We start from the raw sequence: 22,372 nt of genomic DNA, 5'->3' as shown, positions 1-22,372 counted from the left end.
TCCCCACCCTCTGACAGGAGTCATAGGATCTGCAATACTTTTGGACAGTATTAAAGACTCCAGTCCAGTAAAAGTTCTGTAGCAGCCTCTGCCTGGTACTCCGGATTCCCTGGTGTCCTGCGAGAGGGATGTCATGGCCAGGTATAGTAGTTTGCAGCGATAGTTCTGGGGGACCACCAGCTGCCTCCGGATCCCCCATGACTCCACTTCCCCTGGGGAAGCCCATTCTTGGTACAGGAATCCCTTCTCCCACAGGAACCTCTCCTGGTAACCTTTCCCCATGGTCTGTGCTACACTGAGGCCAGCCAGGTCCCTTAGCTTCTGCAAGGAGGGATCTTTCTGCAACTTGGCCTGGAACTCAGCAGCTGGGGAAGGGATGGGGGCCTGCTCCCTCTCACTGGCTGGGTCTGAAGCCACAGCCCCTCTGAGCCTTGTCCGTGTGCACTCCCTCCCCACCAGGGTACGGTCCTGCACCTCCAGTGAGGTACCCTCCCCAATGTCAGGGCATAGTGCCCCTCGCTGGCTCTGGCTCACAACTAAGACGTTCTGGGGTTGCTTAGCCAATCCTCTAGGTCACCTCCCATCAACACCTTAGTGGGCAAATGATGGTGCACCCCCATGTCTTTGGGGCCCTCCATGGCCCCACATTTCAGATGTACCCTCGCTACAGGCACCTTGAATGGAGTCCCACTCATGCCTGTCAGCATCAGGTAGATATCGGTCACCACCCGATCTGGGGCCACCATCTCGAGCTGGGCCAGCGCCACCTCAGCACCTGTGTCCCACTATCCATTGACCTCCCTTCTATCCACCTCCAGGGGAACAAGGCACTTGCTCCGCAGGGACAGCCCCGCGCCCACCCTGTAAACTGAGAACCTTGAGTCCGGAGCATCAAGCCCCCCAGAGAAGCTGGTCCGGGAAACTCCTCCCTCCTGAGCAGTTGGTAAGCTGCTAGCCCCCCGTACCTGGGAAGCCTGCCCCTCCTCCGGCTGGGTCCCTACCCAGTTAACCCTGTGAGGGTTCGATTTGCTCAGTCCATTGGTCCCCGTGAGCCAGTTGGTTGGTCCTGGTGCTGGTTGTTCCCCTGGAGAGGGGGTCCCAGGGTGACTCTCTCTCTGCACTGTGGTGGGCTTATTCTTTTGGGACTCCTCCGTTCCACCCCCTGACCGGCTGTCCACAAAATCATTGGCCAGCTGCCCTGCACTCTGCAGGTCCTCTGGCTTTTTGTCCACCAACCATATCCTCAAGTCGGATGGGCAATATTCATACAGGTGTTCCAGTACAACCAGTTTAACCATGTCCTCCTTAGTCTGGAACCCATCTGCTCACTTGTGGACATATCCCTCCATTTGGAGGATCAGTTCCAGACGTGTCCTCAGGGGTTTTACGCTGACTCTGGAACTTTTCTGGTACGCCTCGGGAGTCATTCCAAACTTGCATAACAGGGCCTATTTGAACAGTTCATAGTCCCCTGCCTACACCCCTTCCATTTGGTTGTACATCACTACGGCTTTGGGGTCCAGTAAGGGGGTGAGAAACCAGAGCCTGTCTGCCAGGTCAACTCTGTGCAGCCCGCAGGCCTTCTCAAAGGCCATCAGGAATTCATCTATGTCCTCCCCTTCCTTAAACTGGGACAGGATGCGCTTATCAAAGTTCCATGTAGTCCTCGGTCCTCCCTCACTCACTGCAGCGGGGGGCTCTCTGCTCCTCAACTTTGCCAACTCCCGTTCATGCTGCTGCTGTTTCTTCCAATCCTCCAGCTCTTTCAGTTTTATCTCCCTTTCCCATTCCAACCGCCTCAGCTCCAGCGATGAGGAGCTTGGCTGTGAGGATCCCCTGCTGGCCATGGGGGTCATGGTGTCCCTGGGGTTTGCCTGGATGCCTCTAGCCCCTCCCACAACCATAGGTGGGAGGGGCCTTGGCGTGCCCTCGGCAGCAGTCTGACCACTCCCAGCCCAGACAGACACCGGTGTTGGCGCTGCATCTGCCAGGCTGCTTCCCTCAGGGACAGGGATCAGCTCCTCCCAGCGATACTCCTCCTTCAGCTGGGCAATCAGCAATGCTTTGGTGGCCTTCCCTCTGCGAAGCCCTTTCTCCTTGCACAGCTCTACAAGGTCTCTCTTAAGGAGATGGTTATACATCTCCCCGCTGTTCCCAAGTTGTTGTGGACTCGCAGGCCTGTGTGCTCTCAGGTCCCCAGGGTTTCCAGGAAGAACCCCTACTGTGCCAGCCTTTCTCCAGGTCACCACATCTTTCCCAGGGTCAAGCCGCAGACTCCTCTGCCCCTAAAACCGCTTGCAGCAGTCCCCAGGGGGATCCCCTTACTGCAGCTGTCCTTCCTGGTCACACACTCCCAGGGGTTAAGCATAGCTCCTCTCTGAGCCTTCAGCATGCCTGGTTCTCATTAATCCCCCTTCATTTTACTGCTCCCCAGTCACTTACTGCAGGAAGTGCCATCCACGGGGTGCAGTAGATCCCACCGCTTCCACCAGTTGTCACAGAGTGTGGAGGAGTCAGGCCCCTGCACCCCCCACTTCCTGCAACTCACTGTGACTTTCAGCCAGCCAGTAAAACAGGAAGGTTTATTAGACGACAGGAACACAATCTAAAACAGAGCTTGTAGATACAGAAAACAGGACCCCTCAGTCAGGTCCCTCTTGGCGGGTGGGGAGCCCCCCGTGTTAGGATATAGATATTCAGGCCTGTCTGTAAAGGCCTATACTCTAAGAATTTAGGTGTATTCTTATCACTTGGATAGTTATAGAGGTATAAAAGAAAGAATCAAAATCACTGTCTGCCAGTGTAAGGTCCTTCTCTTACTGTGACAGTCTGAGGCCCTGTTCTTAGGCTAAGGCCTTTGGCTAAGCAACAGAGGCAGCCATAAGCTGGGAAGCGACCAGTCACCTCCTCACATTCCAAACTAGTCACATTGAAATAAGGTGCTATTGGGCTGTTAGAAATACAATCCTGTCCTGATAGTACCTATCGCCTCCAGAGAAAGGGAAGTGCCTAAAAGATGTAAAAGGAAACTAAGCCCTGGTCTACACTAGGACTTTAGGTCGAATTTAGCAGCGTTAAATCGATGTAAGCCCGTACCTGTCCACACGATGAAGCCATTTATTTCGACTTAAAGGGCTCTTAAAATCGATTTCCTTACTCCACCCCTGACAAGTGGATTAGCGCTTAAATCGGCCTTGCCGGGTCGAATTTGGGGTACTGTGGACACAATTCGACGGTATTGGCCTCCGGGAGCTATCCCAGAGTGCTCCATTTTGACCGCTCTGGACAGCACTCTCAACTCAGATGCACTGGCCAGGTAGACAGGAAAAGAACCGCGAACTTTTGAATCTCATTTCCTGTTTGGCCAGCGTGGCAAGCTGCAGGTGACCATGCAGAGCTCATCAGCAGAGGTGACCATGATGGAGTCTCAGAATCGCAAAAGAGCTCCAGCATGGACCGAACGGGAGGTATGGGATCTGATCGCTGTATGGGGAGAGGAATCCGTGCTATCAGAACTCCGTTCCAGTTTTCGAAATGCCAAAACCTTTGTCAAAATCTCCCAGGGCATGAAGGACAGAGGCCATAACAGGGACCCGAAGCAGTGCCGCGTGAAACTGAAGGAGCTGAGGCAAGCCTACCAGAAAACCAGAGGGGCGAACGGCCGCTCCGGGTCAGAGCCCCAAACATGCCGCTTCTATGATGAGCTGCATGCCATTTTAGGGGGTTCAGCCACCACTACCCCAGCCGTGTTGTTTGACTCCTTCAATGGAGATGGAGGCAATACGGAAGCAGGTTTTGGGGACGAAGAAGATGATGATGAGGAGGAGGTTGTAGATAGCTCACAGCAAGCAAGTGGAGAAACCGGTTTTCCCGACAGCCAGGAACTGTTTCTCACCCTGGACCTGGAGCCAGTACCCCCCGAACCCACCCAAGGCTGCCTCCTGGACCCAGCAGGCGGAGAAGGGACCTCTGGTGAGTGTACCTTTTAAAATACTATACATAGTGTAAAAGCAAGCATGTGAAAGGATTACTTTGCCCTGGCATTCGCGGCTCTCCTGGATATACTCCCAAAGCCTTTGCAAAAGGTTTCTGGGGAGGGCAGACTTATTGCGTCCTTCATGGTAGGACACTTTACCACTCCAGGCCAGTAACATGTACTCGGGAATCATTGTACAACAAAGCATTGCAGTGTATGTTTGCTGGCATTCAAGCAACATCCGTTCTTTATCTCTCTGTGTTATCCTCAGGAGAGTGAGATATAATCCATGGTCACCTGGTTGAAATAGGGTGCTTTTCTTCAGGGGACACTCAGAGGAGCCCATTCCTGCTGGGCTGTTTGCCTGCGGCTGAACAGAAATGTTCCCCGCTGTTAGCCACAGGGAGGGGGGAGGGGGGAGCCACGCGGTGGGGGGAGGCAAAATGCGACCTTGTAACGAAAGCACATGTGCTATGTATGTAATGTTAACAGCAAGGTTTACCCTGAAAGAGTGTAGCCAGTGTTTTATAAAATGTGTCTTTTTAAATACCGCTGTCCCTTTTTTTTCTCCACCAGCTGCATGTGTTTCAACGATCACAGGATCTTCTCCTTCCCAGAGGCTAGTGAAGATTAGAAAGAAAAAAAAAACGCACTCGAGATGAAATGTTCTCCGAGCTGATGCTGTCCTCCCACACTGACAGAGCACAGACGAATGCGTGGAGGCAAATAATGTCAGACTGCAGGAAAGCACAAAATGACTGGGAGGAGAGGTGGCGGGCTGAAGAGAGTAAGTGGCGGGCTGAAGAGAGGGCTGAAGCTCGAATGTGGCGGCAGCGTGATGAGAGGAGGCAGGATTCAATGCTGAGGCTGCTGGAGGACCAAACCAGTATGCTCCAGTGTATGGTTGAGCTGCAGCAAAGGCAGCTGGAGAACAGACTGCCACTACAGCCCCTGTGTAACCAACCGCCCTCCTCCCCAAGTTCCATAGCCTCCACACCCAGACGCCCAAGAACGCGGTGGGGGGGCCTCCGGCCAACCAGCCACTCCACCACAGAGGATTGCCCAAAAAAAAGAAGGCTGTCATTCAATAAATTTTAAAGTTGTAAACTTTTAAAGTGCTGTGTGGCATTTTCCTTCCCTCCTCCACCACCCCTCCTGGGCTACCTTGGTAGTCATCCCCCTGTTTGTGTGATGAATGAATGAAGAATGCATGAATGTGAAGCAACAATGACTTTATTGCCTCTGCAAGCGGTGATCGAAGGGAGGAGGGGAGGGTGGTTAGCTTACAGGGAAGTAGAGTGAACCAAGGGGCGGGGGGTTTCATCAAGGAGAAACAAACAGAACTTTCACACCGTAGCCTGGCCAGTCACGAAACTGGTTTTCAAAGCCTCTCTGATGCGTACCGCGCCCTCCTGTGCTCTTCTAACCGCCCTGGTGTCTGGCTGCGCGTAACCAGCAGCCAGGCGATTTGCCTCAACCTCCCACCCCGCCATAAACGTCTCCCCCTTACTCTCACAGATATTGTGGAGCACACAGCAAGCAGTAATAACAGTGGGAATATTGGTTTCGCTGAGGTCTAAGCGAGTCAGTAAACTGCGCCAGCGCGCCTTTAAACGTCCAAATGCACATTCTACCACCATTCTGCACTTGCTCAGCCTGTAGTTGAACAGCTCCTGACTACTGTCCAGGCTGCCTGTGTATGGCTTCATGAGCCATGGCATTAAGGGGTAGGCTGGGTCCCCAAGGATACATATAGGCATTTCAACATCCCCAACAGTTATTTTCTGGTCTGGGAATAAAGTCCCTTCTTCCAGCTTTTGAAACAGACCAGAGTTCCTGAAGATGCAAGCGTCATGTACCTTTCCCGGCCATCCCACGTTGATGTTGGTGAAACGTCCCTTGTGATCCATCAGAGCTTGCAGCACTATTGAAAAGTACCCCTTGCGGTTTATGTACTCGCCGGCTTGGTGCTCCGGTGCCAAGATAGGGATATGGGTTCCGTCTATGGCCCCACCACAGTTAGGGAATCCCATGGCAGCAAAGCCATCCACTATGACCTGCACATTTCCCAGGGTCACTACCCTTGATATCAGCAGATCTTTGATTGCGTGGGCTACTTGCATCACAGCAGCCCCAACAGTAGATTTGCCCACTCCAAATTGATTCCCAACTGACCGGTAGCTGTCTGGCGTTGCAAGCTTCCACAGGGCTATCGCCACTCGCTTCTCAACTGTGAGGGCTGCTCTCATCTTGGTATTCATGCGCTTCAGGGCAGGGGAAAGCAAGTCACAGAGTTCCATGAAAGTGCCCTTACGCATGCGAAAGTTTCGCAGCCACTGGGAATCGTCCCAGACCTGCAACACTATGCGGTCCCACCAGTCTGTGCTTGTTTCCCGAGCCCAGAATCGGCGTTCCACAGCATGAACCTGCCCCATTAGCACCATGATGCATGCATTGTCAGGGCCCATGCTTTCAGAGAAATCTGTGTCCATGTCCTGATCACTCACGTGACCGCGCTGACGTCGCCTCCTCGCCCGGTAGCGCTTTGCCAGGTTCTGGTGCTGCATATACTGCTGGATAATGCGTGTGGTGTTTAATGTGCTCCTAATTGCCAAAGTGAGCTGAGCGGACTCCATGCTTGCCTTGGTATGGTGTCCGCACAGAAAAAAGGCGCGGAATGATTGTCTGCCGTTGCTCTGACGGAGGGAGGGGCGACTGACGACACGGCTTACAGGGTTGGCTTCAGGGAGCTAAAATCCACAAAGGGGGTGGCTTTAAATCAAGGAGTAGTTCAGGCAGGAGTTCATGGAGGGTTCCAATAAGAAATGGTGCACCTAAGTTACTGTTCTTATTGGAACAAGGAGGTTAGCGTGGCCTCTGATTGATACATGGCTAGATTTAGCTCGCTGCACCTTCTCTGTGAGTGACTGCAGTGTGACCTAGAGGAATGAGTCCCCTAGACAGGGGAAGAGGCAAATGAGTACAAAACAAATCTGGTCTATTTCTTGTTTCGATCCACTCCATCTATCTTTTACATCTTTGGCTGGCAGCAGACGGTGCAGAAGGACTGCATGCCATCCACATCTCATGGCTGCTCGGCAGAAGATGGTACAGTACGACTGCTAGCCATCCTCATCTCTTGCCTGCCCGGCAGAAGATGGTACAGTACGATTGCTAGCCATCGTCATCTCTTGCCTGCCCGGCAGAAGATGGTACAGTACGATTGCTAGCAATCCGTATTGCCTGCCTGATCACCATAAGACGGTTCAATAGGACTGACTGCAGGACTAAAGAGAATGACCTGGTCAAGTCACCAAAAATTTAGTCCCTGCGCCCATGTCTGCCCAGGCGCTCCCAGCCGACATGGCCAGGAGCACCTCGGACACGACGAGGACGGGTAACAGTCATACTGCACCGTCTGCTGCCAGAAGGCAATGGGTTGCTGCTACTGTGTAGCAATGCCGTACCGCGTCTTCCAGCACCCAGGAGACATACGGTGACGGTTACCTGAGCGGGCTCCATGCTTGCGGTGGTATGGCGTCCGCACAGGTAACTCAGGAAAAAAGGCGCGAAACGATTGTCTGCCCTTGCCTTCACGGAGGGAGGGAGGGAACGGGGGCCGGACAATATGTACCCAGAACCACCCGCGACAATGTTTTAGCCCAATCAGAGTGCTCCATTGTGACTGCTCTGGACAGCACTCTCAACTCAGATGCACGATTGTTTGCCGTTGCTCTGATGCAGGGAGGGGTTACAGGGTTGACTTCACGGAGGGTTCCAATAAGAAATGGTGCACCTAAGTTATTGTTCTTATTGGAACAAGGAGGTTAGCCTGGCCTCTGATTGATACATGGCTAGATTTAGCTCGCTGCACCTTCTCTGTGAGTGACTGCAGTGTGACCTAGAGGAATGAGTCCCATAGACAGGGGAAGAGGCAAATGAGTACAAAACAAATCCGGTTTATTTCTTGTTTTGATCCACTCCATCTATCTTTTACATCTTTGGCTGGCAGCAGACAGTGCAGAAGGACATATTGCCTACCTGCTCACCATAAGATGGTTCAATAGGACTGACTGCCGGACTTAAGAGAATGACCTGGTCAAGTCACCAAAAATTTAGTTCCTGAGCCCATGTCTGCCCAGGCGCTCCCAGCCGACGTGGCCAGAAGCACCTCGGACATGACGAGAACGGCTACCAGTCGTACTGTACCGTCTGCTGCCAGAAGGCAAGGGGTTGCTGCTACTGTGTAGCAATGCCATACCGCGTCTGCCAGCACCCAGGAGACATACGGCGACGGTTACCTGAGCGGGCTCCATGCTTGCGGTGGTATGGCGTCCGCACAGGTAACTCAGGAAAAAAGGCGCGAAACGATTGTCTGCCCTTGCTTTCACGGAGGGAGGGAGGGAAGGGGGGACTGACGATATGTACCCAGAACCACCCGCGACAATGTTTCAGCCCCATCAGGCATTGGGATCTCAACCCAGAATTCCAATGGGCAGCGGAGACTGCGGGAACTGTGGGATAGCTACCCACAGTGCAACGCTCCGGAAGTCGACTCTAGCCTCGGTACTGTGGAAGCACTCCGCCGAGTTAATGCACTTAATGCACTTCTGTGGGGACACACACACTCGAATATATAAAACCGATTTCTAAAAAACCGACTTCTATAAATTCGACCTTATTCCGTAGTGTAGACATACCCTTAGTTTGATAGCATCCTGCCTGGCAAGAACTCACTTATTAATAGCTGGGATGTGAAATCCTCATTTCTGTGTTGTTCTATCACTGTAGTCCCCATTTCCCTATTGTTTGTCTGCATAATCTCTGCCTGGTTCTGTGATTGTTCCTGTCTGCTGTATAATTAATTTTGCTGGATGTAAACTAATTAAGGTGGTGGGATATAATTGGTTACATAATCATGTACCAATATGTTAGGATTGGTTAGTTAAATTTCAGGAAAATGATTGGTTAAGGTATAGCTAAGCAGAACTCAAGTTTTACTATATAGTCTGCAGTCAATCAGGAAGTGTGTGGGTTGGGAAATTGGAATTATGTTTTGCTAAAGGGGGAAATGGGAACAGGAAATGGGGGTGGGGAAATTGGAATCATGTTTGGCTAAGGGCAGGAATGGGAAAAGGGACACAGGTGTAAGGCTCTGTGGTGTCAGAGCTAGGAAGGGGGACACTAAGGAAGGAAACTGGAATCATGCTTGCTGGAAGTTCACCCCAATAAACATCGAACTGTTTGCACCTTTGGACTTCGGGTATTGTTGCTCTCTGTTCATGCGAGAAGGACCAGGGAAGTAAGTGGGTGAAGGAATAAGCCCCCTAACACCCCGTCTCCCTAGCCAGCTCCAAACTGAAACCCTTTCCTGCAGCCTCCCCCAGCCCCTTCTCCAGCCTTTGTCCAGTTTCCCGGGAAGAGGGTGTTACCTGGCCCCAACCCCCTCCTGGGCTCAGGTTATGGAGGGCAGCTGCCATCGGTTACGTGCTGGCCGTCAAGTATCATCCCTCAGTGAAGTCACACCCCTATTTCCCATCTCCATCTAGTGCAGTACCCCAGGGAAACAGAGGCACACCCCATGTTAGCAGAAGACAGTAAACTAGTAAAACTCCCATGCAACATTACCAGTTTAATACTCCCTACTCCGTTACAACTCCACTATGACCCCCAGATCCCTTTCCACAGTACTCCTTCCTAGGCAGTCATTTCCCATTTTGTATGTGTGCAACTGATTGTTCCTTCCTAAATGGAGCACTTTGCATTTATCCTTATTGAATTTCATCCTTTTTACTTCAGGCCATTTCTCCAGTGTGTCCAGATCATTGTGAATTTTAATCCTATTCTCCAAAGCACTTGCACCCCCTCCCAGCTTGGTAACGTCCGCAAACTTTGTAAGTGAACTCTGTATGCCATTATCTAAATCACTGATGAAGATATTGAACGGAACCAGACCTAGAACTGATCCCTGTGGGATCCCACTCATTATGCCCTTCCAGCATGACTGTAAACCACTGACAACTACTCTCTGGTTTTCCAACCAGTTTTGCACCCACCTTATAGCTCTGTCTAGGTTGCATTTCCCAAGGTTGCATTTGTTTATCAGGTCAGGGAGACAGTATCAAAAGCTTTACTAAGGTCAAGATATACGATGTCTACTGCTTCCCCTCATCCACGAGACTTGTTACCCTATCAAGAAAACAATGAGGTTGTTTTGACACGATTTCTTATCTTTATGTTCTTGTTTTTGACAAATCCATGCTGACTGTAACTTATCACCTTATTATCTTCTAGATGTTTGCAATTTGATTGCTTAATAATTTGCCCCATCATCTTTCCGGGTACAGAAGTTAAACTGACTGGTCTGTAATTTCCTGGGTTGTTCTTATAGCCCTTTTTATAGATGGGCAGTATATTTGTTGTTTTCCAGTCCTCTAGAATCTGTCCCGTCTTCCATGGCTTTTCAAAGATAATTGCTAACGGCTCAGCGATCTCCTCAGTCAGCTCCTTGAGTATTCTAGGTAGGATGCATTTCATCAGGCTCTTCGACTCCAAGACACCTAATTTGTCCAAGTAATTTTTAATTTGTTCTTCCCTGTTTTAGCCGCTTCTGCGCCTACCTCGTTTCCACCAGCATTCATTACGCTAGATGTCCCGTCACCACCAACCTTCTTGATGAGAACCGACACAAACAGGTCACCAAGCCCTTGTGCCAGGTCCCCATTTCCTGTTATTGCCCCCTCCCCTTACGTCACAGGCCTGCCCTGTGCTTGGTCTCCCACTTGCTTCTAATCTACTAGGAGCAAATTCGGGGGCCCGCGAGCGTGCGCCGGGCAGAGGCGTGTGGGAATGTGAGCGTGCCCCGGGCTGGCTCGGGGCGAGTGTGCACGGCCGGGGGGGCGGGGCCTGGTCTCCTCCCATCGCCGCTGGCGGCCGGAGGGGGCGCGGCCAGGCCGCCGTCGGGCTCGAAGAGCTCCGGCCAAACCCCGCCCCGCCTTGTTCTCCTCCGGCCCCCGCCCCGCTTTCCTCACCACAACAACACACGTCACTTCCGGGCGCCCTGAGTTGCGATTGGCGGCGCCGGACCGGAAGCGAGGGCGGGCGCCGCTCCGTTGCCGCAGTGACAGGGCTGGAGTGGAAGATGGCGGCGCCGCGTCGCTCCCAGCATCATCACCACCATCACCCGCCGCCCCCCGCGCCGGCCTCCCCGCCGCGCAGCCCCGGCCTCTCCCCTGCGGGCGCCGCGCCCTCCCCGCAGCGGCACAGCCTGGCCGGGCCAGAGGGCGAGGCCCCCGCTCCGGGCGGCGGCCGGGACGCGGAGCGCGCCCTGTCGCCGGAGCAGCCGGAGAGCGCGGCCGGGGCCGCCCCCCCGCCGGCTTCCGGCTCCAGTAGCAGCAGCGTGGCCACCAGCAGCGGCAGCGCTTCGTCGTCCTCCTCGGCGGCCTCCAGCCCGGCGGCCGAGAGCCCGGAGCCGCCTGGGCCGGGCGCGGGGAGCGGCGCCTTCCGGGAGCTGCTCGAGGCCTGTCGCAATGGAGACGTGACCCGGGTCAAGCGCCTGGTGGACACGGGGAACGTGAACGCCAAGGACATGGCGGGAAGGAAATCCACCCCCCTGCACTTCGCCGCGGGTGAGCGCCGCCGCCCGGCGGGGGAGGGGGTCGCTGTGCGCGGGGGGCGCCCTGCGTGGCGGTGGGCGGCTCGGCCCGGCCCGGCCCGGGGGACCTGCCCCAGTGTAGCTGCTGGGCAGTGGGCTGGGGAGGTGGCTAGGTCACTGGATGAGAATGGAGCTGAGATCCCCCCATGGGCTGGGCTAGATCAGACCCTAGGATAAAGCTGGCTCGTGAGCTTGGGGAGAGCGCTTCAGACTGCTGCCTTGGAGACTCTGAAACCACCTCTGACCCCCTCCCCCCCCCTTTAAAAAAAAACCTTAAGGATTTTTGCTCTGCTCGCGACTTGACAGGGATGTGTTAATGTCAGGTTAGCAGTGTTACAGATTTGGAGAACAGAAGTTTTGGTTATCAGTGGATGACTGTCTTTGTGTTTTCCTTATCTTCCTGGTGAATGTTACAGGCACTTTTCTTTGTAACTTAAACATTAGTTTAAAAAAAAGTTTGTAGCTGTTCAAAACAAACTGCTGAGTAGATGTAGGTCAATGGCCTTTTCTTAAAGGAAGGCAGTTTAGTAACAGAAAACACTACTACATTCTTAAGGTAGGCTGTCAGTGATGTCAGTAACTGCTCTCTGCCTAAGCTCTTATTTCAAACTCATATTCTTGGTGTCCGTGTGAGCCACTCTCTTCTGATTATTCTTGCATGGGGAGATGTATTGCCTGTGTCCTGTAATCCTTCCTGGTTGTTGAGAAGGGAGAGATGCTGTCTCCACACTGTCTGAAGAGGACTTGTGTGGAAGTAGCTCTCCAGTGTTTCCACCACAAGGTCCAAGACACCAAGTTCCATCCTTGTGTTAAGAAGGGTCTCTAGAGCACAAAAGTTGCTTTAGTGGTGGAATCTTCAAAGCATCTACAGGTGGGGAGGCAAGTGAGAGCAGACTCTTCAAATGTCCCCTTCCCCCCCCAAACAAGGGCAAAAAATAATACTTTGAACTCACTGGGGTAAGAGAAAAAGAGGAGGAAAGATCAATGAGAAACAAAAAAAATCATAGGTCATGAAAATTTTCTTCCTTACTAGTTGTACAAGAAGTTAATCCACTAGTGTGCATATAATTAGGGGAGAAAGTAACATTGGGGCACTTTCGGAACACAGTTGGGCTCCAACTTCCTTTTGGGGGATGATGTTGTTTGTAGTACAGTAGTTCCTAGGGTATCAGCCTGGGCCCCATTCAGCTGTGCACTATGTGGGCATGTACTAAAAGAGAGATCCTGCTCCAAAGAACATAGTCCTGGCTAGTGAAAATGACACAAGTGTATAAAAACACACAAATAAGGAAGGGGATAACAATAAAATTTGCAAGATGTTCAAAATAAGCCATAGCCTCAGCCCACTAACTAACATGATTACTGGACGTGGCTCTTGTGCAGATTGTAAATTCTCTGGCACATTCTGTATTTCTTTGTGCTAAGTGCTGTACATTGTGGCCTCTGGGCATTACTCTTAAAATTTTTAATAATACAAAATCTATTTGTGTACACAATGATCAATATTTACATTTTAAAATGTGGTTCAGACTAACCACACTGAAATGACTTTCTTAGAAAAATCAGCACTTTTAAGGAATGCTCTCTCAAAGACTTCAAAGTGTGTCCAGCTTCCTTTCCCACTGGTATTGCCTTGGTTATTCTGGATATGTTGATGTAAAGAGTCAAAAAGTGGTTCTCTGCTGGGCCCATGTCTTGAGTCCCCAAGTGCTGCCACTATAGCTCATGAGCTTCATATTGACTGAATTTGTAAAAGCAGTTTATCCCCAAGGAGTATGCAGATAGAGTTTAATTCTACAGAGCCTTGAAATGTGGGCTTATGGTTGCAAACTCCTTAAGTTCTATAGCTCAAGTGATAATTCCATGAGACCTCAACCAAGGGTCAGCGGCGTGTCCGTATATGGACACAAGTGTCTGTGGTAAAAATTTTGAGGTCCGTGGTAATTTTTCAAAAAATTGAAGGACTGAATGACACAACCCCCCCAGTGTCCGTCACTAAGTATGGTAATTTTGTCAAGTGTCCGTTGCGTGACATGGTGGTTCCGAGCCCTGGCCTCAGCTAGGTCCTACTTATCCTGAATTCAAGCTTATAAAAGCTTCACCAACATACTTCATACATACATAAACTCTTGAGCATCACTGGTGAAACACAGGTGTCACTAAAGTTACAAGCAAAACTTAATCGGCCACTTGGATTGTGAACATGAAAAACACTTTCCCACTTTGAGGGGAAATGAACAAAACTTATGTGAGAGAAGTTGCGAATGTTGCCCTTTAAAACAATTTTAACAGAATATTATGTTCTAACAGAAGAACAAAAACTTGCTTGAAGTGCAGGCCACTTACTGTTGGAAGATTCAACATCAAACTTAACTCTGTATGTGCCTATATCTATAGACTAGACCAGCAGTACTCAAACATTTTAATGGGGTCGTCGGGGCTGGCGTTAGACTGGCTGGGGCCTAGGGCCAAAGCCTGAGCCTTCAGCCCTGAGCGGTGCGGCTCAGGTTACAGGCCTCCTGCCTGGAGATGAAGTTTTTTGGGCCCCCCTGCCCAGGGAGGTGGGGCTCGAGCTTTGGCCTCCTTGCCCAGAGCAGCGGGGCTCAGACGGGCTCAGGCTTCAATCCCTCCTCCTGGGGTCATGTAGTAATTTGTGTTGTCAGAAAGGGGTTGCGGCGCAAAGAAGTTTGAGAATCCCTGGACTAGACACTTTTTAGGTGCCATGTAAATTATCGTAATTCGATGAGAATGACATCAGGTACTAGTGGATCTCTTTTATGTGTTGGGAAGGTATTAGGATAAACTTTTGTATTAGGAAGTTCTTCCTTTGAAAGTGTCTGCAAATGTCAGCCATGGCAACTGATTTCCGATGGAGATTGTGGACTAAATGCCCCAGTACCAACTATGTGGCTGAAACCAGACAGTCACTACACTCTTGAATTAACTGACAGGAAAATGATAGAAGAGAAAAACACCACATCACCTGTGAGTGAACACTTTTCATGATGTGATCAATCTGTCTGACCTGTCAGTCTCAACCTCATAGAAAACATGCACAATGTTTTCAGAAGACTAGTGTGGGAGCTTAAATTTGTAACTTTGCTCGACACTAAGGGTATGTCTTCACTACCAACGTTAAAGCGCTGCCGCAGTACCGCTTTAATGTGGCTGTGTAGTAGTGGCACCAGCGCTGGGAGAGCTGTTCCACGAGGGGAGTAGCTACCAGCGCTGGTGAACTGTCTACAATACCACTTTACAGCGCTGAAACTTGCATCGCTCAGGGCGATGCACCCCTGAGCGAGAAAGTTTCAGCTCTGTAAAGTAGAAGTGTAGACCAGGTCTTAAAAAACATGGACTGCACAGAGATCCTGGATTTATGGCTTATTACGACAACATAACAACCCCCTCCCCCTTTCCTTTCCATCCTATGACTGGATGAGTGTTAATGGTCCACTTCACCCTGAATGGTCCCTTGAAATATGTGTTAACTACTTATGCTAAACAATCTGTTCCATCTTGTATTTTGCTGTGTACATTTCCCAGACCTGAAGAAGAGCTGTGTAAGCTCAAAAGCTTGTCTCTGGCTAGGTACGCTACCACTTATGTCAGTGTAACTTATGTTGCTATGGGGTGTGACCACCTCCTTCCTCTCCTCTCCTCTCCTCTCCCCCCCCCCCCCCCCCCCCCCAAATACAAAATGTGTACTCTGGAGCAAAATAAGTTACACTGACATGAGCGCTGGTGTGGACACGGTGGGAGAGCTTCTCCTGCCGACATAGCGACCGCCATTCTTTGGGGCAGATTAATTAAATTGATGGGAGAGGGCTCTCTGTCGGCATTGAGCGGCTGGCTACACTAGAGATCTTACAGTGTCGCAGCTGCCTCAGGACAGTGGCACTGCTGACTAACATAAAAGAGAAGTTTCAGAGTAACAGCCGTGTTAGTCTGTATTCGCAAAAAGAAAAGGAGTACTTGTGGCACCTTAGAGACTAACCAATTTATTTGAGCATGAGCTTTTGTGAGCTACAGCTCACTTCATCGGATGAAGTGAGCTGTAGCTCACGAAAGCTCATGCTCAAATAAATTGGTTAGTCTCTAAGGTGCCACAAGTACTCCTTTTCTTTTTTCATAAAAGAGAAGGAACCACACCCCGCCCCCGAAAAAACAAAACAAAAACTAAACCCCAAACAAAACCAAAACCTCCAGGCTGCAGTCACTTATATGTGAATTTTGCCTGTGGCTGTTGATAAGGCTCCATTCTCCAGTCACTTCTTTCTGGCTCTTGGTTCACCCACCCAATTCACAGTCCTGTTGACTGTTCATGTTCAGACATTGCTTCTTTAGCAACAGTGACAAATTAGAAGAATTAATTTATTACAATAGTAATCTTTTGGCTTCAGGTTTTTTGGTAAAAAGCATTGAGATCAGTGTTTTTTAACTTTATGAAGTTTTTAGGTTCACAAATCTTTCTCTATCATAAGGGAAAGAGAAGAAAAATAGCCCCTGGGAAAAGAACGTTAGGAATCAAAATGCTTTTTTTCCCTTTCTCTCTCTAGTGCAAAGATTGCAAAATACATGTGTACTCTGGAGCAATTATTTGCAAAACTCAAGATACACTGTTGAAACAATGAAGTTTAATACATCCGCTTGTTACATTAGCAAAACTGTCTTTAGAGGCTTGAGATGAGTTTAACATAGCTCCTTTCATCAGCAATCAGTAAGGTAAAAGTGACCTTTTAGGCTGTATCTGGATGGTGGAGTCCTTCTACCACGTCAGGAGGATGGTAAATAAGGAGTCACATTTATTTCCTTATTCAGGTAGCACAGGGAGCATATCTTTCTGGAGCTGCCTCTTTTGGGACTATGGGTGTCTTCATGGACAGGAGATGCTCTTCTTCCCACTCACCTTTTGAGGAACTTTATCTCCCTGAAAGGGGAGTATGTATTTGTGGGGGGAGCAGCAGCGGTGGTTAAGGGGCTGGCTGGGGGCCATATATATTTTCCTCCCCTGGTGCTATTAAGTGGGCTGCTGAATTTCACAAGCAGATATTCAAGAGGAGTTGCATGTGGCAGTGACTGGTGAATTTTATTTGCCTTTGTTCTCTGCCTCTATTAGTGGGGAGGGTGAAGATTCTGGCTGCCAGAAGATGGAGAAAGAACAGCTGGCAAGGACTGGATGTTTCTTAGATGATTCCTTCTGGGTTTTTGTTTAACTTCTAAAATCAGATGCCAAAATTTGTAAGCCTAGTGACAGGCTTATATTTTGAAGGTTATATTTTTTTTGCAGCAAGATGGTCTAGAGACTTCGTTTTTTGTTGTTGTTGTTTTTTAAATGAAAGCTTTAGAGCTTTAGAGTAGATTTAGGGGACGTTGTGAAAATGTGTATCCCCTTTGTTTGGGAACTCTTACGCTGTGTTTTGGTGGTAAATAGTGTGCTGGTTCTCACTGAGATATAATATGTAAAAACAAACTTGAAATTTTTACAAGTGGTTTCTTCCCTCCTACTTCTTCCCCTAGCGTGGGCCACATACCGCTGCTTTTTGAGATTGGATGTTTTCCTAAAAGAGGTTCTGTAAGTCAAACTAATTCAGGGAAGTTCTCTGGCCTCTGTTATACAGACGGTCAGATTAGATGATCACAATGGTCCCTTCTGGCCTTATCTATGAATCTACTACTACTTTCCAGTCATCAACTGAAAACCCCACTGTACCTATACTATTCACTCTTGTAATTGAGTTGGAAATCCTGTTCTCTGTATACAGCCCAAAGAATTCCCTTTTAGCCATTGTGGATAGAACAAATGATCTAGAGACCCCAAGGTATCATATAAATTTGAGCAGGAGTCCTTTGCTCCATCTTCCATAAAGGAGCTGTATTGTGTGACTCTTGCGTGGCAGCCTCCTTTTCCCTCTGTCAGCACAGAGCTGCCAGTTTGTCTGCTCTCCACATTTTCCCTCAAATCAACCAAGTCAGTAGACAATCAGAGGAGGTACTGCTGTACCCAGTTTATGTTGCTGGTTTGGTCACTCTAAGGTACTTCATTGTCTTAACAGTTTTGGTGTTTCTTTTCAACATATCTGTTTCCCAGAACACAAGAACTTGCTGAAATCTTTTTTTATAATGTGCAGAGAACTCTGCTTTAATTCCTATAGTTAACAGAGCGAAGTTTTGCATGGCAACTGACGAGGGCTTTCACTTGCTAGGATGGTACACAGTGATAGTAGGGCAGAGTTAAGGTTGATATTTGAATCTTTTCACAATTAGGTTTTCAAAATGTTAAGGAAACAAACATTCTAAGGACATGATGCATTATGTGGAGCTGAAAGCTGCTTTTTGAGCCACTTTTAGCTGGGAGCTCAAACTTCTTAGGTGAGGGAGGCCATTTTTGTAGAGGCAGTGACTTCAGCATGTAATATGAATGAATTACAGGCTGCAGCAATCCATCTGGTACTGAATACTGGCTGTGTTTTAAGTGGATTAAAGTCCTTAAGGTCCACCCAACTTTATTCTATTCAACAACATTTTTTTGGCGGTGCTGTCACTAAAAGACCATGGCAAATAGCTGGCTGATTGCATCTTGCATTGTTGTGATGTGGCTGGCGTGAAGCTGGAGGGCCATGGCGAGGCTCATTCAATTCATTGACTAATGGAGGTTTTCATTTCAGACATAGGAAAAATAGCCTCATAGTCTTCGCTCTGTATACTCTACCAAGTATGATTGCTTGGCTTGGGTTTGGTCTGTTTCTGAAGCAGTAATGCTCAAACACTCCTGCCCTCTAGAATATCTTTTTGGTGATCAGTGTTTTTGAGTTGGCCACACTGCAGTTTTTTGCTTTTGGATGCAACTTATAGGATATAAAAATACCATTTATGGAGGAGTCTTCTTACCCTTCCTCTATATTTAGAATTTACTTTGTTGCCGTTGGCCTTGTTCTTGCTGTTTTGTCAGAGTTTTAATGCTTGCTTTCTTAAACATTCACCAAGTCAGTTCCCTTCGAAGAGTAGAAATCCAGCAGAAATGGTGTCTTCAGAGAAGGGAAAAATACCTTGATACTCTGTTTCTCTGGAGATGCCTCATGTACGAATTTCCTTGGAGTTTGGCAGTAAACAATGTTGAGAGGAGCTGGTTAATTTTACACTGTTTTATTGCAGTGTCTCCTTGATGCATTTAATTCTTCAGTAATTTTTGTGACTGAGTCTTTTTATGGAAAGTCTCTATTTTCTGCTCTGTCATGAAGTGTCACAGCACACAGTCAACCTGTGGAACTCTTTGCCAGAGGATGTTGTGAAGGCCAGCAAAAGGGTTTTAAAAAAAAGAACTAAATAAATTCATGGAGGATAGTTCCATCAATGAGTATTAGCCAGGATGGGGAGGGATGGTGTCCCTAGCCTCTGTTTGCCAGAAGCTGGGAATGGGCTACAGGGGATGGATCACTTGTCGATTACCTGTTCTGGTCATTCCCTCTGGGGCACCTGGCATTGGCCACTGTTGGAAGACAGGATACTGGGCTAGATGGACCTTTGGTCTGACCTGGTATGGGTGTTCTTATGACTGGAAGGATTCAAGGGTAGTGCTTCTCTACCTTTAGGGGATATCACATGTTCCTACCTGCTATCGCTGTGCTTGGATCTAAAATTCTGAAGAACTTGGAGTGCTGGACAAGCAGGAGTGAAAAATGTTGCCAGAAGATACTTTGTAATTCTGTTTCTCTGAAGATCAAGGAAAAGAAGTTTCTCTTCTAAAACTGAAATAGCTTGAAGATGAGACCTACTCTTCCCCTCCCCCCTCCCTTTTGTAAGGGAGCTATCACAAAGGAATGAAGACACTATAGTGATTCTGTTCTTCTTAGATGGTTTACTTCTAGCAGTGTTAACTTACTTTTTAAGGCTGCCTCTTTATGCCAAAGAAGGCCAAACAGTAGAACCGTTTTAGATCAGTATTGCAACACTTTATTTGAGCTGAGTGACTTGTTTTGATGGAAGAGGTGATAGGTCTCACTTACTATTGTGGTAAGGATGGGTGAGTAGACTCTGTGCCTGGGCAGGTGAATTTTCATGATAACTTTCTTTTTAAGTCTTAAGATATGAAATGGGCCTGGGGTAAAAGGTAAAGAGACTACATGTTGAGGTGTATCCATTGCTGCCCCTCTGCTCGGGACTAGCTTAACAAAGGAATCTAGTTGGGGAAGGGGAATGTCTTTCTTTAGAAGTACTCCTCATTAACTTTAGTAATATTCATTAGGCGTTGGATCCCTTTGCTCTCAATAATAAATGTTGAGGATTTTTTAAATCTTTCCACAGTAAACTACAACTAGTGACTAAGGACCTATGATAATAATTGGGCCTACAAATTTATCCTAATAGTGAGCTCATCTGTAAAAAGTGAGTGAAAGTTTATAAAACGTCACAACCTATAATAAATGTTGATGGGAAAATTACAAAAGGGAGACAGACTGAATTAATCTAAACAAAGGTCTACTGATATAATTCAAATATTGTGTTAAGAACATGCCTGGTAAACAAGAGGCCTATGAGACCAGAAATTAATGAATCAAAATTGGTGTGTTGGAAGTTATGCCTAATTGGTGGACAAAATAATGAGATGCATTGTTTGGCCCACTGCTCTCTTTTGGGGTCCTCAAAAAGATACTTTGAGTGGACAGATACTGGCTGTTGGGAAGCAGTGAGTTTCACCATGGATGCCACCCTCACCATCTCTTGGGACCCCAGACCTTCTTTAGCCTAATCATGAGATGACCAGGCAAGAGAGAGAGCCAGGTGACGTTGCCACCACCACTGGCTCTGGCTAGATCCCAAATACCACTTGGGATGTGAGACTCGGTCAGCCCCCTCCTCCCCCTTGTGTGTTCTCTTCCTTCTTCACCTTCTTTCTTACCCCTCTCCGTTTTCCTGATGTCTAGTAAGAGTCTGGCTTTGCTGGCCAACACTCTGTATTTTGCAAAACTGTGACTAGAAAAAGGCAGCTAAAAGCAATGCCTTAAATAGCCTGATGCTGGTAGAAGTTTGCCAGGTCTTGGAGTGACTAATAAGGACTGCATGCTGTTCCTGTCTTTTTCCATTGGTAAGATTGCAAGTAAAAGGGAACACCAGAAACAGAAGCTGCATTTTCTTCTTTTGCTGTTCTTTTCTCTCCCGTGTTCTGTATGTTTGTCTTGTGTTTGTCTTCTAGGAAACAGGATCAGACTTTAATGGTAGCTGCTCCAGTCCATTAACTTCTCTCTCCCCCCCCCCCCCCCCCCCCCCCCCCCACAAAAAAGGACAGTTATTACCCTCTGAGACAGTGAAACAAGGTGTCTTCCCCCCCCCCCCCCCCCCCCCGACTCTACAGCTAAAGGAAGCAAGGGATGTTGTTAAAATGAAAGTCTTATTTTAATATTTTATATTTCAAATGTTTTAACTGTTTTCTCTTCTGCAGCTTTAATAGAAGGCTAAAATGATTTTTAATGGTTTGTTTGCCATTGTACAAGGCAGACTGAGGTTTCTGTATACCAAACCCTGAACCGTGTCCAACACTGAACAGTTTTAAACAGTGGTAGAGGTCATGTTAACACTTCACTCTTCGGGCCCACTTATTCAATCTAAATTAGTACAACAGACCAAAGGACAATGATCTCACTTGGAAAATTGGAAAAACTGTCATTGTTTCTCTTTAATAGAGGAAGATAAGGCAAAAGGGGATGGATGACTTGATTACCTGTTCTGTTCATTCCCTTTTGGGGCATGTGGCTTTGGCCATTGTCGGAAGGCAGGATACTGAACTAGGTGGACCTTTTGTTTGACCCAGTCTGGCCATTCTTATGTTCTTATCCATTAACCTAAAAATGGGAAAGCAGTTGGAGAGTATATTACTGGAGAGATACTTAACCAAGTGATGAAATAGCCCTCTGGACTTTTCCTGGGATTTCTGTCTGGAATATGGAGTGAAGTAGTGAACCTACCAAGTGGAAAGAGACCTGATAGTAAAATTGCCAAAGAAGGGTGGCTTAATAACTGGACAGGTATCATTATTCTCAGTGCTTGCAAAAAATCATGTGCAACATTATCCTGGAACATATTAAGAAACAGATCTCCAGCTTAGAGACGGAAGCAGGTTTTAGACCTCTGAACCATATCTCAGACCTATTTTAGAACAAATCTTGGAGTGGCAGATGTGACGGGTTTCGTCACAGAGACCCCCTTGGGACTGTCATCTGATGTGCTGAATTTACCTCTGAGCCTGTTTTCCCTGCCAGCTTGGGACTCCAGAACCCTGCGTTGTTGAGCCAGACACGCTAGCGTGCTGCAACACAGACCCAGGTCTGGGCCACGCCCCCAAAGCTGCAGACTTTAACCAAAAACTGCTCAGCAGGTCAGCTATCTCCAGCACCCAGACACCCAGCTCCCAATGGGATCCAAACCCCAAAGAAATCCGTTTTACTCTGTATAAAGCTTACACAGGGTAAACTCATGAATTGTCTGCCCTATATAACACTGATAGAGAGGTATGCAGAGCTGTTTGCTCCCCCAGGTATTAATTAGTTACTCTAAGTTAATTAATAAAGTGATTTTATTAAGTATAAAAAGTAGGATTTAAGTGGTTTCAAGTACTAACAGACAGAACAAAGTAAGTCATCAAGGAAAATAAAGCAAAAACACGCAAGTCTAAGCCTAATACATTAAGAAACTGATTACAGGTAAAATCTCACCCTCAGAGATGTTTCAATAAGCTTGTTTCACAGACT

At 48.3% G+C, this 22,372-nt stretch overlaps 1 protein-coding gene across 1 annotated transcript in view; it reads left to right on the top strand.

Moving 5' to 3' along the window:
* Positions 1-11,081: 11,081 nt before the first annotated feature.
* The window catches only part of TNKS (tankyrase), a 275,303-nt gene continuing 264,012 nt past the window's right edge, over positions 11,082-22,372 (top strand). The window contains exon 1 of the mRNA XM_037896522.2: positions 11,082-11,604. Coding sequence (XP_037752450.1) covers positions 11,118-11,604 — 487 coding nt within the window. The 5' untranslated portion in view covers positions 11,082-11,117. The remainder of the gene's footprint in view (positions 11,605-22,372) is intronic.

Source organism: Chelonia mydas, chromosome 4 (genome assembly GCF_015237465.2).
Source record: "Chelonia mydas isolate rCheMyd1 chromosome 4, rCheMyd1.pri.v2, whole genome shotgun sequence".
NCBI classification, from domain to species: domain Eukaryota; kingdom Metazoa; phylum Chordata; order Testudines; family Cheloniidae; genus Chelonia; species Chelonia mydas.
This window is presented reverse-complemented; position numbering and strand designations above follow the sequence as displayed.